The 12,189-nt window shown below is 70.0% G+C and overlaps 2 protein-coding genes and 1 long non-coding RNA gene across 3 annotated transcripts; all 3 read left to right on the top strand.

Moving 5' to 3' along the window:
• Positions 1 to 608: 608 nt before the first annotated feature.
• NPAS4 (neuronal PAS domain protein 4) lies at positions 609 to 7,148 on the top strand (the record flags this gene model as incomplete). Its single annotated transcript, XM_036405949.2, has 7 exons — positions 609 to 2,075; positions 3,126 to 3,277; positions 3,364 to 3,466; positions 4,113 to 4,362; positions 4,461 to 4,570; positions 4,709 to 4,841; positions 5,075 to 7,148. Coding segments are annotated over exons 1-7 (2,997 nt in total), but the record flags the coding sequence as incomplete, so codon positions are not given.
• Positions 7,149 to 7,179: 31 nt separating this feature from the next.
• LOC118701312 (uncharacterized) lies at positions 7,180 to 8,650 on the top strand. Its single transcript, XR_004982468.2, has 2 exons — positions 7,180 to 7,308; positions 7,615 to 8,650. It is a non-coding gene; the product is annotated as an uncharacterized LOC118701312 (long non-coding RNA).
• Positions 8,651 to 9,110: 460 nt separating this feature from the next.
• On the top strand, positions 9,111 to 11,708 carry B4GAT1 (beta-1,4-glucuronyltransferase 1). Its single transcript, XM_036405954.2, is given in 3 exon segments — positions 9,111 to 10,356; positions 10,359 to 10,955; positions 11,291 to 11,708. Coding segments are annotated over 3 exon segments (1,671 nt in total). The 5' UTR covers positions 9,111 to 9,474; the 3' UTR covers positions 11,483 to 11,708.
• Positions 11,709 to 12,189: the final 481 nt, after the last annotated feature.

Below are 12,189 nucleotides of genomic sequence, written 5' to 3'. Positions count from 1 at the left end.
GGGGTCTCCCCCTCCCCAAATCCCCCCAGAATCGGCCCCGGGGGGGTCCCGGCCCCGCCCGGCGCGGCCCCGCCCCCCGCGCTATTTTGGGCTCCCCGCGCTATTTTTGGCTCCGCGGCTTCGGCGCCCAAATTTGGCAGCGGCGGAGCCGGGGGGGGAGGGGCGGGGGGCGGAGCCAGAGCCGGGGGCGCCCGCGCGGGGGGGAGGGGAGAGGGAGGGGGAGGGGGAGAGGGGGATCCCAAAGGCCCGGGGGGGAGGGGAGGGGAGGCTCCGCCCCCTCTGCTCGTCCGGGGGTCCCTCCGGCCGCGCTGACCCCTCCCGTGGTCACTCTCGGCTCTCTGTGGTCAGTCTGGGCTCTCTGTGGTCACTCTGAGCCCCCCGTGGTCAGTCTGGGCTCTCTGTGGTCACTCTGAGCCCCCTGTGGTCAGTCTGGGCTCTCTGTGGTCATTCTGAGCCTCCTGTGGTCACTCTGAGCCCCCCGTGGTCACTCTGGGCTCTCTGTGGTCACTCCCACACCCCTCCGGCCACGCTGACCCCCAATGGTCCCCCCAGCCCCTCACTGACCCCTCCCTCCCCCACTGACCCCTCCAATCTTGGACCCTCTCCCCTGACCCCCATTGGCTCCTCCATCCCCGCCCTGACCCTCTCCCCACTGACCCCTCACTGTCTCCCCCATCTCCCCACTGACCCTGCACTGACTCCTCCCTCTCCCCACTGATCCCTTCAGCTTCTCCCTCTCCCCACAGCTCCCACTGACTCCTCCCTCTCCCCACTGACCGTTCCAGTTCCTCCCTCTCCCCACCGACCCTGCATTGCCTCCTCCATCTCCCCACTGATCCCTTCATTGACTCCTCCCTCTCCCCACTGAGCCCCATTGACTGCTCCATCTCCCCATTGATTCCTCATTGCCTCCTCCCTCTCCCCATTGATTCCTCATTGCCTCCTCCCTCTCCCCATTGATTCCCCATTGCCGTTTCCCTCTCCCCATTGATTCCCCATTGATTCCCCATTTTCTCCTCCATCTCCCCATTGATTCCCCGTTGATTCCCCATTGCCGTTTCCCTCTCCCCATTGATTTCCCAGTGCTGTTTCCATCTCCCCACAGCCCCCATTGCTGTTTCCCTCTCCCCATTGATTCCCCATTGATTCCCCATTTTCTCCTCCATCTCCCCATTGACCCCCATTGCCATTTCTCTCTCCCCATCAATTCCCCATTGCCATTTCCCTCTCCCCATTGATTCCCCATTGATTCCCCATTTTCTCCTCCATCTCCCCATTGATTCCCCGTTGATTCCCCATTGCCATTTCCCTCTCCCCATTGATTCCCCATTTTCTCCTCCATCTCCCCATTGACCCCCATTGCCGTTTCCCTCTCCCCATCGATTCCCCATTGCCGTTTCCCTCTCCCCATTGACTCCCATTGCCATTTCCCTCTCCCCATTGATTCCCCGTTGATTCCCCATTGCTGTTTCCCTCTCCCCATTGATTCCCCATTGCTGTTTCCCTCTCCCCATTGATTCCCCATTTTCTCCTCCATCTCCCCACAGCCCCCATTGCCGTTTCCCTCTCCCCATTGATTCCCCATTGATTCCCCATTTTCTCCTCCATCTCCCCACCGCCCCCCCCACCCATCTCCCCCCTCCCCCCCCGCTGGGGCGTGTCCCCCTCCCCTCCCCCGCCCCCTTCGCCCCGCCCCCTCTCCCGTCTCCATCTCCAATTTCGGTGCGATCCCCGCGTCCCCCCCGTCCCCCCTCGTGCGTCAGCGTCACCGGTGACGCTCCCGCCGCGTCCCCCCGGTGTCCCCCCCGCGCGGGGGGCGGCGCGGGGCCGGTGACGCGGCGCTGACGCGGGGCCCGGGCGCGCATAAAGCGGCGGCCCCGGGCGGCGGCGCGGGCGGAGGATGCTCCGCTCCACCAAAGGCGCCTCCAAGGCGCGGCGGGACCAGATCAACGCCCAGATCCGCGCCCTGCGCGACCTCCTCCCGCTGCCCGACGGCGACCGGCCGCGCCTCTCCTACCTGCACGTCATGGCCCTCGCCTGCATCTACACCCGCAAGGGCGCCTGCCTGAGGCCAGGTACCGGCACAGGGAGCGGGGACGGAGCGGGGAACGCGAGAGGGGAGCGGGACGGGACCGGGGATGGAGCCGGGACCGGGGACGGGACCGCGAGAGGGACCCGGGGATGGAGCCGGGAACGGGGATGGAGCGGGGAAAGGACCGGGAGAGGGAGCGGGACCGGCGGTGGAGCCGGGAACGGGGATGGAGGGGGACCGGGGACAGGACTGGGACCGGGGACGGAGCAGGGATGGAGCGGGGATGGGAGCGGGGACCGGGGATTGAGTGGGGACCGACCCGGGGACAGCACCGGGGTGGCAGCGGGGATGGAGCAGGAGCGGGGATGGAGCAGGAGCGGGGATGGAGCAGGACCGGGAGAGCGAGCGGGGATGGAGCAGGAGCGGGGATGGAGCAGGAGCGGGGATGGAGCAGGACCGGGAGAGCGAGCGGGGATGGAGCAGGAGCGGGGATGGAGCAGGAGCGGGGATGGAGCAGGAGCGGGGATGGAGCAGGACCGGGAGAGCGAGCGGGGATGGAGCCGGGAGCGGGGATGGAGCCTGGAAGGGATCGCGGACTGGAGATTGAGTGGGGAACGGCACCGGGATGAGACCCGCAGGGACCGGGGCTGGGAGCCGGGATCGAGCCGGGAATGGCACCGGGAAGGGATCGGGGACCGGGCTGGGAGCGGGACAGGGACAAGGACAGGGACGGGGACCGGGGCCGTTCAGCACCGCGGGCAGGGACCGGGGCCGGGGCAGCACCGCGGAGAGCGGCCGGAGGTTCCCGTTCAGCACCGCGGAGAGCGGCGGGCACCGGGAGGGGCAGCGGGACGGGGAGCGGGATCGGGGACCGGGATCGGGGAGCGGGATCGGGAATCGGGAACGGGGACTGAGACCGGGATCGGGGATCGGGATAGGTATCGGTGACATGGACAGGGATCGGGGACAGCACGGACAGGGACGGAGGAACCGGGACGGGGACGGGACAGGGAGCGGAGCCCCGGCGGCCCCATGGGTGCCACCTCGGGGCCGGGCGGGCTCTGAGCGCTGTCCCCCCGTGTCCCCACGCCAGGCCCGAGCCGGGGGGCGCCCCTGGAGCTGCTGGGGGGGCCCGAGCTCGCCGACCTGGTGGCGTCGCTGCCCGGGTTCCTGCTGGCCGTGACCCGCGAGGGGAAGCTGGTCGGGGTCACCGACAACGTGGCGCAGCACCTGGGCCACTCCATGGTGAGCACCGGGGGGCTCGGGGGGTCCCGGGGCGCTCGGGGGGTCCCGGGGGCTCACCCCGGCCTCCCCCCCGCCTGCCCCCCCAGGTGGACCTGGTGGCACAAGGGGACAGCATCTACGACCTGCTGGACCCCGCCGATCACCCCCTGGTGCGGCACCAGCTCAGCCTGCCCGGGCCCCCCCAGGCAGGTGGGTGGGGGTCCCCAGGGCATGGGGGGGGGAAGGGGGGGTCCTGGGGGGGGGCCTGGGGGGGCCTGGGGGGATCGGGGGGGTCCTGGGGGGAAGGGGAGGGAGGAGAGGGAGGGAAGGGATGAATGGGGAGAGAGAGGGATGGACAGCAGGACAGAGAGATGGACAGAGGGATGGACAGCAGGACAGAGGGATGGACAGAGGGATGGACAGCAGGACAGAGGGATGGACAGCAGGACAGAGGGATGGACAGCGGAATGGACAGCGGGAGAGAGGGATGGACAGAAAGACGGAGGTGGACGGGGGATGGACAGCAGGACGGAGGAATTGACAGCGGGACAGAAGGATGGACAGCAGCACAGAGAGGTGGACAGAAGGACGAAGGACAGGCAGCAGGACAGAGGGATGGACAGAGAGATGGACAGCAGCACCAAGGGATGGACAGTGGCATAGAGAGGTGGACAGAAGGACAGAGGGGTGGACAGAAGGACGGAAGGATGGGCAGCAGAACCGAGGGGTGGACAGGGGGATGGACAGCAGCACAGAAGGACGGACAGAGGGGCAGGCAGCTGGGCAGCTGGACAGACAGCCGGACAGCCAGCCGGACAGACGGACAGACAGACAGCCCCTGTGTCGCCCCGTGCAGAGCGCCTGTTCCGCTGCCGGTTCACCACGTCGCGCGCCTCGCGCCGCCCCAGCGCCGGCCGCAAGCTGGTGCTGCTGCGGGGGCGCTTCCAGGAGCCCCCCGGGACCCCCGGCGCCGCCGCCCCCGCGCTCTTCGTGGCCTTCTGCGCCCCCCTGGACCCCCCGCCCTGGCCCTGCCCCGACTGCCTCCTGCTGCCCGCGTTCCAGAGCCGCCACGCCCGCGACCTCGCCCTGCTCGACGTGTCCGACAGGTGCGCCCGGGCGGGGCTCACCTGGGCTGGGCTGGGCTGGGCTGGGCGGGGGGTCCTCTCCGTGCGCTCAGCGAGTGACCCCGTCCCGCTGTCCGCAGTGTCCTGGTGCACCTGGGCTACGGCCGGGCCGAGCTGCTGGGCCGCTCCTGGTACCGCCTGCTGCACCCCGAGGACCTGGGGCACGTGGCCCGCCAGCACCTGCGCCTCGGTCAGTGCCACCCGAGGGTCCCTGGGTGTCACCTGGGGGTCCCTGTCCCCTCCCCTGCCATCCCTGGGGTCCCTCAGTCCCCTCGGGGTGTCCCCCATCACCCTGGCTGTCCCCACTGACCATCCCGTGTCCCCACAGCGGGCGCGGGGCCGGAGGCTCGGGGCGAGGTGGTCACTCGGCTGCAGCGCAAGGACGGCCTGGGCTGGACGTGGGTGTACGCCCGCCTGCGGCCGGAGGGGCCGGCCCTGCTGGCCCACAACTTCGTCATCAGGTCAGTGCCCGCTGCTCAATGGTCAGTGGTCAGCGCTGAGTGCCCGGCGGTCAGCGCTGAATGCCCAGTGCCCCTGCTGACCCCGGGTGGCCGCAGCCGTGCTGCCCGCGCTGTCCCTGTGGCCGTGCTGACCGCGCTGTCCCTGTGGCTGTGCTGACCGCGCTGTCCCTGTGGCTGTGCTGACCGCGCTGTCCGGTGGCCGCGGCCCCGCTGACCGCGCTGTCCCCCCGCAGCGAGGCCGAGGCCTGGTGCCTGCGCCAGCAGCTGGCGGCCGAAGCCCCCCCGGGACCCCCGGAACCCTTCGGGCCCAGCCTCGACTTCCCCAGCGGTGACCTCGGGCCCGGCCTGGAGCTGCCCCTGGGGCCCGGCCTGGGGGCCGCGGGGCTGGCGGTCAGCGGGCTGGGAGCTGATGGACACGGGCTCGGACACGGCGCCGCGGCCACCGCTGACCCCGGCCTGGGGGCCACCATTGGACACAGCCTCGGACACGGCGCTGACCCCGGCCTGGGGCCTGGCCTCGGACACGGCCTCGGACACGGACACGGCGCTCCGGCCACCGCTGACCCCGGCCTGGCGGCCACCATCGGCCTCGGACACGGCGCTGCGGCCGCCGCTGACCCTGGACTCGGAGCCACCATCGGACACAGCCTCGGAGCTGCCCTGGGCAGTGGCCTGGAGCCCGGCCTGGGGTCCAGCATTGGACACGGCCTCGGACACAGCACTGCGGCCACTGCTGACCCCGGCCTGGGGCCTGGCGTTGGACACGGCCTGGCAGCCAACGCCACGGTCACTGTTGACCCTGGACTTGGGGCCACCATTGGACACGGCCTTGCGGCCACCACTGGACATGGCCTTGCGGCCGCCACTGCGGCCACCGCTGACCCCGGACTTGGAGCCACCATCGGACACAGCCTGGGAGCTGCCAGCACGGCCACCGCTGACCCCGGCCTGGGGGGGTCAGTGGCCTCGAACGTCGGCCACGGCCTGGGCTCGGACACCGGCCTGGGCCTCGGCGTGGGAGGCGGCCTCAGAGTGGACATTGGCCTGGACGTGGCGGCCGGAGCTGATGTGGGCCCCGCTGACCTCGGGGATGACCTGGGGCCGGGCGGCGTGGCTGGAGTGACCGCTGGCGTGGCCGGAGTGACCGCTGGCGTGGCCCTGAGCATCGGGCCCGGCCTGGCCGGCGGCGCCATCAGGGCCAGCGTGGGGCTGGGCATCGGCGCGGCCGCGCTGCCCCCGGACGTTGGAGTGACCGTCGGGGCCGGAGCCGTGGCCGGACTGAGCCTCGGGGCCAGCCTGGGAGCCAACGCGGGGTCAGCTCTGCCGGCCGGAGCTGGACTGGACAACGCCGGCCTCGGACACAGCGCTGGGCTCGGACAGAACCACAGCCTTGGACAGAACCACGGCCTCGGACAGAACCACGGCCTCGGACAGAACCACGGCCTTGGACAGAGCCCTGGACTCGGACAGAGCCCTGGACTCGGACACAACGCTGGGCTCGGACAGAACCACGGCCTTGGACAGAACCACGGCCTTGGACAGAACCACAGCCTTGGACAGAACCACGGCCTCGGACAGAACCACGGCCTCGGACAGAGCCCTGGACTCGGACAGAGCCCTGGACTCGGACAGAGCACTGGACATGGACAAAACGCCAGCTTTGGACACAACTCCGGCCTCGGACACAACTCTGGACTCGGAACCAGTTCTGGACTGGGACAGAACCCCGGGCTTGGACACAATTCTGGACTCGGCTCCGGTGTGGGCCTGGTGTCCGGAGCCTCCCTGGGCCCCGAGCTGGACATTGGCCTGGGTGTGGACGCGGTGCCCGCGGCCGGGCTGGGCCTGGGCTCCGTGCCCGGCTCGGACACCGGCCCCGGGCTGGGCTCAGCCCTCGGTTTCGCCGTGGGCGCCGCGCTTGGCTCCGGCCTGGCCCAGCCGGAGCTCGGCGCCGACCCCGACCTGGGGCTGGGCCTGGCCGCCCCCCTGGCACCCCCGGCCCCGCTGGGGCTGCTCCGCCTGGGGCTGGGGGCGCCCGAGACCCCCGGCCTGGGGGGCACCGAGACCTGGACGCCGCCCTACACCCCGCGCCAGGCGCCGCCCTTCGCCTTCGGGCCCCCCGAGCCCCCCGAGGCCGCCCCCGAGAAGCTGCCCCCGAGCCCCGAGAGCCCGGGCGGGGTCGCGGCCGGGCCGGGGGTCCCGGGGGGCGCCCCCGGGGCGCTGCTGACCCCCGAGACGTCGCCGCCGCCGCCGGTGCCCGCGGCCGGGCCGGCGCTGCGGCGGCTGCTGCAGGGGCTGGCGGCCATCGCCGCCCGCGGGGGCCCCCGCCGACCCCCGGGGCTCCCCCCCCGGCCCGCCGGGGCGCCCCCCCCGGCCCGGTCGCCCCGCGACCCCTTCGCTGCTGCTGCTGCTGCTGCTGAGTTGTATCAACTCCCCCAGAGCCGCCTCCAGGACGCCTTCCGCAAAGGTGGGCACGGGGCCTTCGGGGTTCTGGGGGCCTTCGGGGTTCTGGGGGGCTTTGGGGTTCTGGGGGGCTTTGGGGTATTTGGAGGGGGATCGGGGCTTCTCAGGGGGGTTCGGGGGGTTTTGGGGCAGTTTGGGGTGGATTGTGGGGCAGTTTCGGGGTGTTTTTGGGGCAGTTTCGGGGTGTTTTTGGGGCGGATTTTGGGGCAGTTTCGGGGTGTTTTTGGGGTGGATTTTGGGGCAGTTTCGGGGCGTTTTCGGGTCAGTGTGAGTGTCCTGCTCCGGCCCTGACGTGTCCCCGTGCCCGCAGCCGGAAGCCAGCGCGCCCCGTCGTTCTGAACTGAAGTCTGTGACGCGACTTGCCCCCAGTATGGCATATTGTCATTGTCACCCCGCCCGGCCTGCGCCCCCCGGCCCGGCCGCCCCCTCTGCCGCCCCCCCTTTGGGGCCGCTCGTGCTAATTTAACTCGTAACGAGTCTCTAAGGTAATTGGGGGGGGGCTGGTGGCCCCCCCCGCCCCCAGCCCGGACGCCTGGGGACCGTCCCTCGTGTCCCCCCCGGCCCTTTGTCCCCGGCCCTTTGTCCCTTTGTCACCTCCCCCCCCCCCAGCCTCGGGCTCTGCGTTTTTGGCAGAGTCCCGCCCCCCAAAACTGTGTCCCCTCCCCCCCATCCCCTTGTGGGTGTCACCCTCAATGTCCCCAAGGCGGGGGACCGAGGCACGATGTGGCTTGATGTCCCCAAAGTCCCCAAGAATGTCCCCAATGCCCCAAATAATGTCCCCAATATTGTCCCACATTTCCCCAGTAATGTCCCCAATGATGTCCCCAATTTCCCCAATAATGTCCCCAAAATGTCCCCCATGGTGTCCTAATGATGTCCCCAAAATGTCCCCAGTATCCCCATGATGTCCCCATGATGTCCCCAAGCCCTGGGGCTGAGGCACAATGTGCCTCAGTGTCCCCACTGTCCCCAGCACCCTCCCAGGGACATCCTGGCCTGATGTCCCCGATGTCCCCAAATGTGTCCCCAGCCCCCCGGATTGAGCCTGACCCAACGTCCCCGATGTCCCCAAGGGACGCGGGACCCGCTCGTCACCCGCGGCAAATCCTGAGACCCCGATGTCCCCAAATGTGTCCCCAACCCCATGGACTGAGCCTGTTCAGCGTCCCCAGTGCCACCGATGTCCCCGAAGGAGGGGGGCACCGTCACCACTCATGGGACCGAGTCCCCAACGTCCCCAACGCGTCCCCAATGCGTCCCCAACGCATCCTCAATGTCCCCAACGCGTCCCCAATGTCCCCAACGCGTCCCCATTGTCCCCCCGGCAATAAAAGTGTCCCCCAAGATCCCCGTGCCTGCGGCAGCTCCTTTGGGGAGGGGGTGGAAATTTGGGGAGGGGGGACATGGGGACAACTTGGGGGGGTTCGGGGGGGACAAAAAACTCAGGGGAGCCCCAGGGGAGGAGCCAGGGATCGGAATGAGCCGGAATTTGGGGGGCACATCAGGATTTGGAGGGGATTTGGGGGGGATTTGGGGAGATTTCGAGGGCTTTGAGGGGATTTGGGGAATATTTGGGAGGATTTGGGGGAGATTTGGGGGATTTGCGGAGGATTTGGGGAGGATTTGTTGGAATTTGGGGTCCCGGGGTCCCGCCCCCGGCGCAGAAACCACGCCCACAACGCTCAAACCGCGCCCCCTGGCGGTGAAACCGCGCCCATCACGCCGCACGGACTAATCTGCATAACCCCGCCCTTGTGTGTGAGGCCCCGCCTCCTCCGCCCCGCGCATGCGCAGCCCCTCCCGGCCCCGGCGCAGCGCGGTGAGTCCCGGACTGGTCCCAGTGACCCCAAACTGGCACCAGCGACCCCAAACTGGTCCCGATCCGCCCGGAACTGCCCCAGACCCTGCCCCGCAACCCCCGAGCTGGTCCCAGTAACCCCGAGCTGGTCCCAGTATCCCCGTACTGGTCCCACCATGCCGGACTGGTCCCGGCTCCGCGCCGGCCCCAGCGAGCCCCAGAATCCTCCCAGTAGCCCCCAGTATCCCCCAGTGCGCCCTCTGACCCGTCCCAGTGAGCCCCAGTAGCTCCCAGTGCGCTCAGTCCCCCCAGTCTGCCCCCCAAAGTGCCCAAAATCCCCCCAGTGCCCCCCAGTGTAACCCGGTGCCCCCCATGTCCCGTGCCCGTGTTTTGGGGGGCTGTGCGTGGCTCCTGGGGGCCCTGGCCCTGCTCCAGACCCTCTACCTGCGCTCGCTGCCGCCCCCTCCCCACCATTCCCGCGCCCCCCATCCGCTCCCGCGCCCGCCCAGGGGGGTCCTGGACGCCTCGGGGTCGTTCCGGGTGTTCTGGGACGTTCTGGGGGCGCCCCCGGGCTGGGCCCGCGCCCCCCGCCCCGAGCTGGTGCTGGCGGCGCACGGGAGCCCCGGGCGGGCGGCGGCGGCGCTGGGGGGGTCCCGGTCCCGGGGGGGCGCCTGGGGGGGGCCGCTGTCCCTGGCGGTGTTTGGGGAGCCCCGGGGGGGGCTCCAGGAGCTGCTCGGGGCCCTGGGGGGGCCCTGCCGGGCCCTGAGGGGGCGGCTCAGGCTGCAGGTGGTGCAGGGGGCGGCGGGACCCCCGCCCCGAGTCCCACCCCCCCAGAGCCCCCCCCAGAAATGGCCCGGGGGGTGCCGGGGGGCCCTGGCCCGGCTGGCGGCCGCCGACCCGCCCAGTTACGCTTTGGGGGTGCCGTACCCCGGGAATCTGCTCAGGAACGTGGCCTGGCAGGGGGCGGCGGGGGGCGGGCCCGGGCCGGGACCCCCGCCCCAATTCTGGGGGCGTTTCGTGCTCATGGTGGACGCGGACGTGGAGCCGAGCCCGGGGCTGCGCGAGGGGTTCCTGGAGCTGCTGCGGAGCGGGGGCCTGGACCCCAAAAACTGGGGGGGACAGGGCGGGATGGACCCCAAAAACTGGGGGGACAGGGCGGGATGGACCCCAAAAACTGGGGGGGACAGGACCCCAAAAACTGGGGACGGGAGCCCCCAGACTGGGGGGAACAGGACCCTAAAAATGGGGGGGCTCAGGGGGATTTGGGGAACCCCAAAACTTTGGGGGCTCCTGATGGGCTGGGGGTCCCCAACACCTCGGGGGTCCCCAATAGCCTGAGTGACCCCAAAACTCTGGGTGACCCCAATGCTCGGAGTGCCCACAACACTCTGAGTGCCCCCCATGCCCTGAGTGCCCCCCATGCCCAGAGTGACCCCCATAACCAGAGTGCCCCCCATATCCGGAGTGACCCCCACGCTCTGAATGCCCCGAACACCCCGAGCGCCCCCCAGGCCCCCGGTGCCCCCCCCTGGGCCCGGGCCCTCTTTGTCCTCCCGGCCTTCGAGCTGCGGGGCTCGGGGCCCCCCCCGGGCTCCAAGGCGGAGCTGCTGCGGCTCTGGGGGGCGGGGGAGGCCCGGCCGTTCTACGGGGGGCTCTGCCCCCGCTGCCAGGCCCCCACCGCCTTCGGCCGCTGGCGGGGGCTGCCCCCGGCCCCCCCGGGCCCCCCCCGGCTGCGCGTGGCCTACGAGGTGCCCTGGAGGGACCCCTGGGAGCCGTTCTACGTGGCCCCCGCCCGCGGCGTGCCCCCCTTCGACGAGGGCTTCCTGCAGTACGGCTTCAACCGCATCAGCCAGGTCGGGGACGGGGGGAATGGGGGGTTTGGGGGGTTGGAGGGGGTTTGGGGTGGGCATGGTGGCCGTGGGGTGGGGATGGGGGTCATGGGGTGGGCATGGTGGTGTTGGGGTGGCCCTGGTGGCCTTGGGGGTCATGGCGTGGTCATGGTGACATTGGGGTGGCCTCAGTGGTCATGGAGTGGCCTTGGGGTGGGCATGGTGGCTGTAGGGTGACCATGGGGTGGCCATAGGGGCTGGGGGTTCTGGTCTTGGGGGTTTCTGTGGGGGTCTCTGTGGGATTTGGGGGGTCTCTGGGGTCTCTCTGTGGCCCCCTGACCCCCCCGTTGCCCGGCCAGGCCTGCGAGCTGCACGTGGCCGGGTTCCGGTTTGCGGTGCTGGACGGGGCCTTCGTCACCCACCGGGGCTGGAAGGAGCCGGGCGGGTTCCACGAGGGGCGCGAGGCCGAGCTGGGCCGCAACCGCCAGCGCTTCCGGGAGTTCAAACGGGGGCTCAAACTGAAATATCCCAACTCTGACCGGCGCTGCTGAGCACCTGAGCACACCTGGGAACCCCCATACACACCTGGGGACAGCGGGGACACCTGGGAACCTCCCAATGGACACATGAAGGACCTGTCCTGTACACCTGGGGACTCCTGACGGAGTTGGGGACACACCTGGGACACCTGAGGACATTTGGGGACCCTCCATGGACACCTGGACACCCCCTGGACCTGGGCGTGACCGTCCCTCAGTAAATTTGGCCACCTACCCATGATGCCTCTGTGTGGGTGATGTCACGGGGGCGGGGCAAGCAGCTGCCCCCAGTCCGGACCAGTAAAACCCAGCGCACGAGGCCAAGACCCCGCCTGGGTTGTTTACGGCAGCAAACTACAGCTCCAAGCATGCATCGGGTGCCAACATGGCCGAACTTCCGCCCTTCTTTAAAAACCACAGCTCCCATGATGCCTCGGAAAAACATGGCCGCCAGGCCACTTCCGTTTCTCCCTCGAAATTTGAACTTCAGTTCCCATCGTGCATCGGAAGGACGTGGCCGGAAGTGGTTGTGGTTTATGGGACTACAGCGCCCGTCGTGCACCAGGGCAACATGGCCGACTTCCGGTCCGCCATTTTGTGGGGGAATGCGCAGCAGCGCCCCCCGCGGGCGGGAGAACCAAAGTGTGGGGGGGATTTTTGGGGAGAGGGAGGGGCAGAAAGGGCCTGGGGGGGAGGGGCAAGAGGAGGCGGGGAAATCC

The sequence above is a fragment of the Molothrus ater genome, unplaced genomic scaffold (genome assembly GCF_012460135.2).
Source record: "Molothrus ater isolate BHLD 08-10-18 breed brown headed cowbird unplaced genomic scaffold, BPBGC_Mater_1.1 matUn_MA223, whole genome shotgun sequence".
In the NCBI taxonomy this organism is placed as follows: Eukaryota; Metazoa; Chordata; class Aves; order Passeriformes; family Icteridae; genus Molothrus; species Molothrus ater.
Note: the sequence above shows the minus strand (reverse complement) of the source record. Positions and strands in the feature narration are given on the sequence as shown.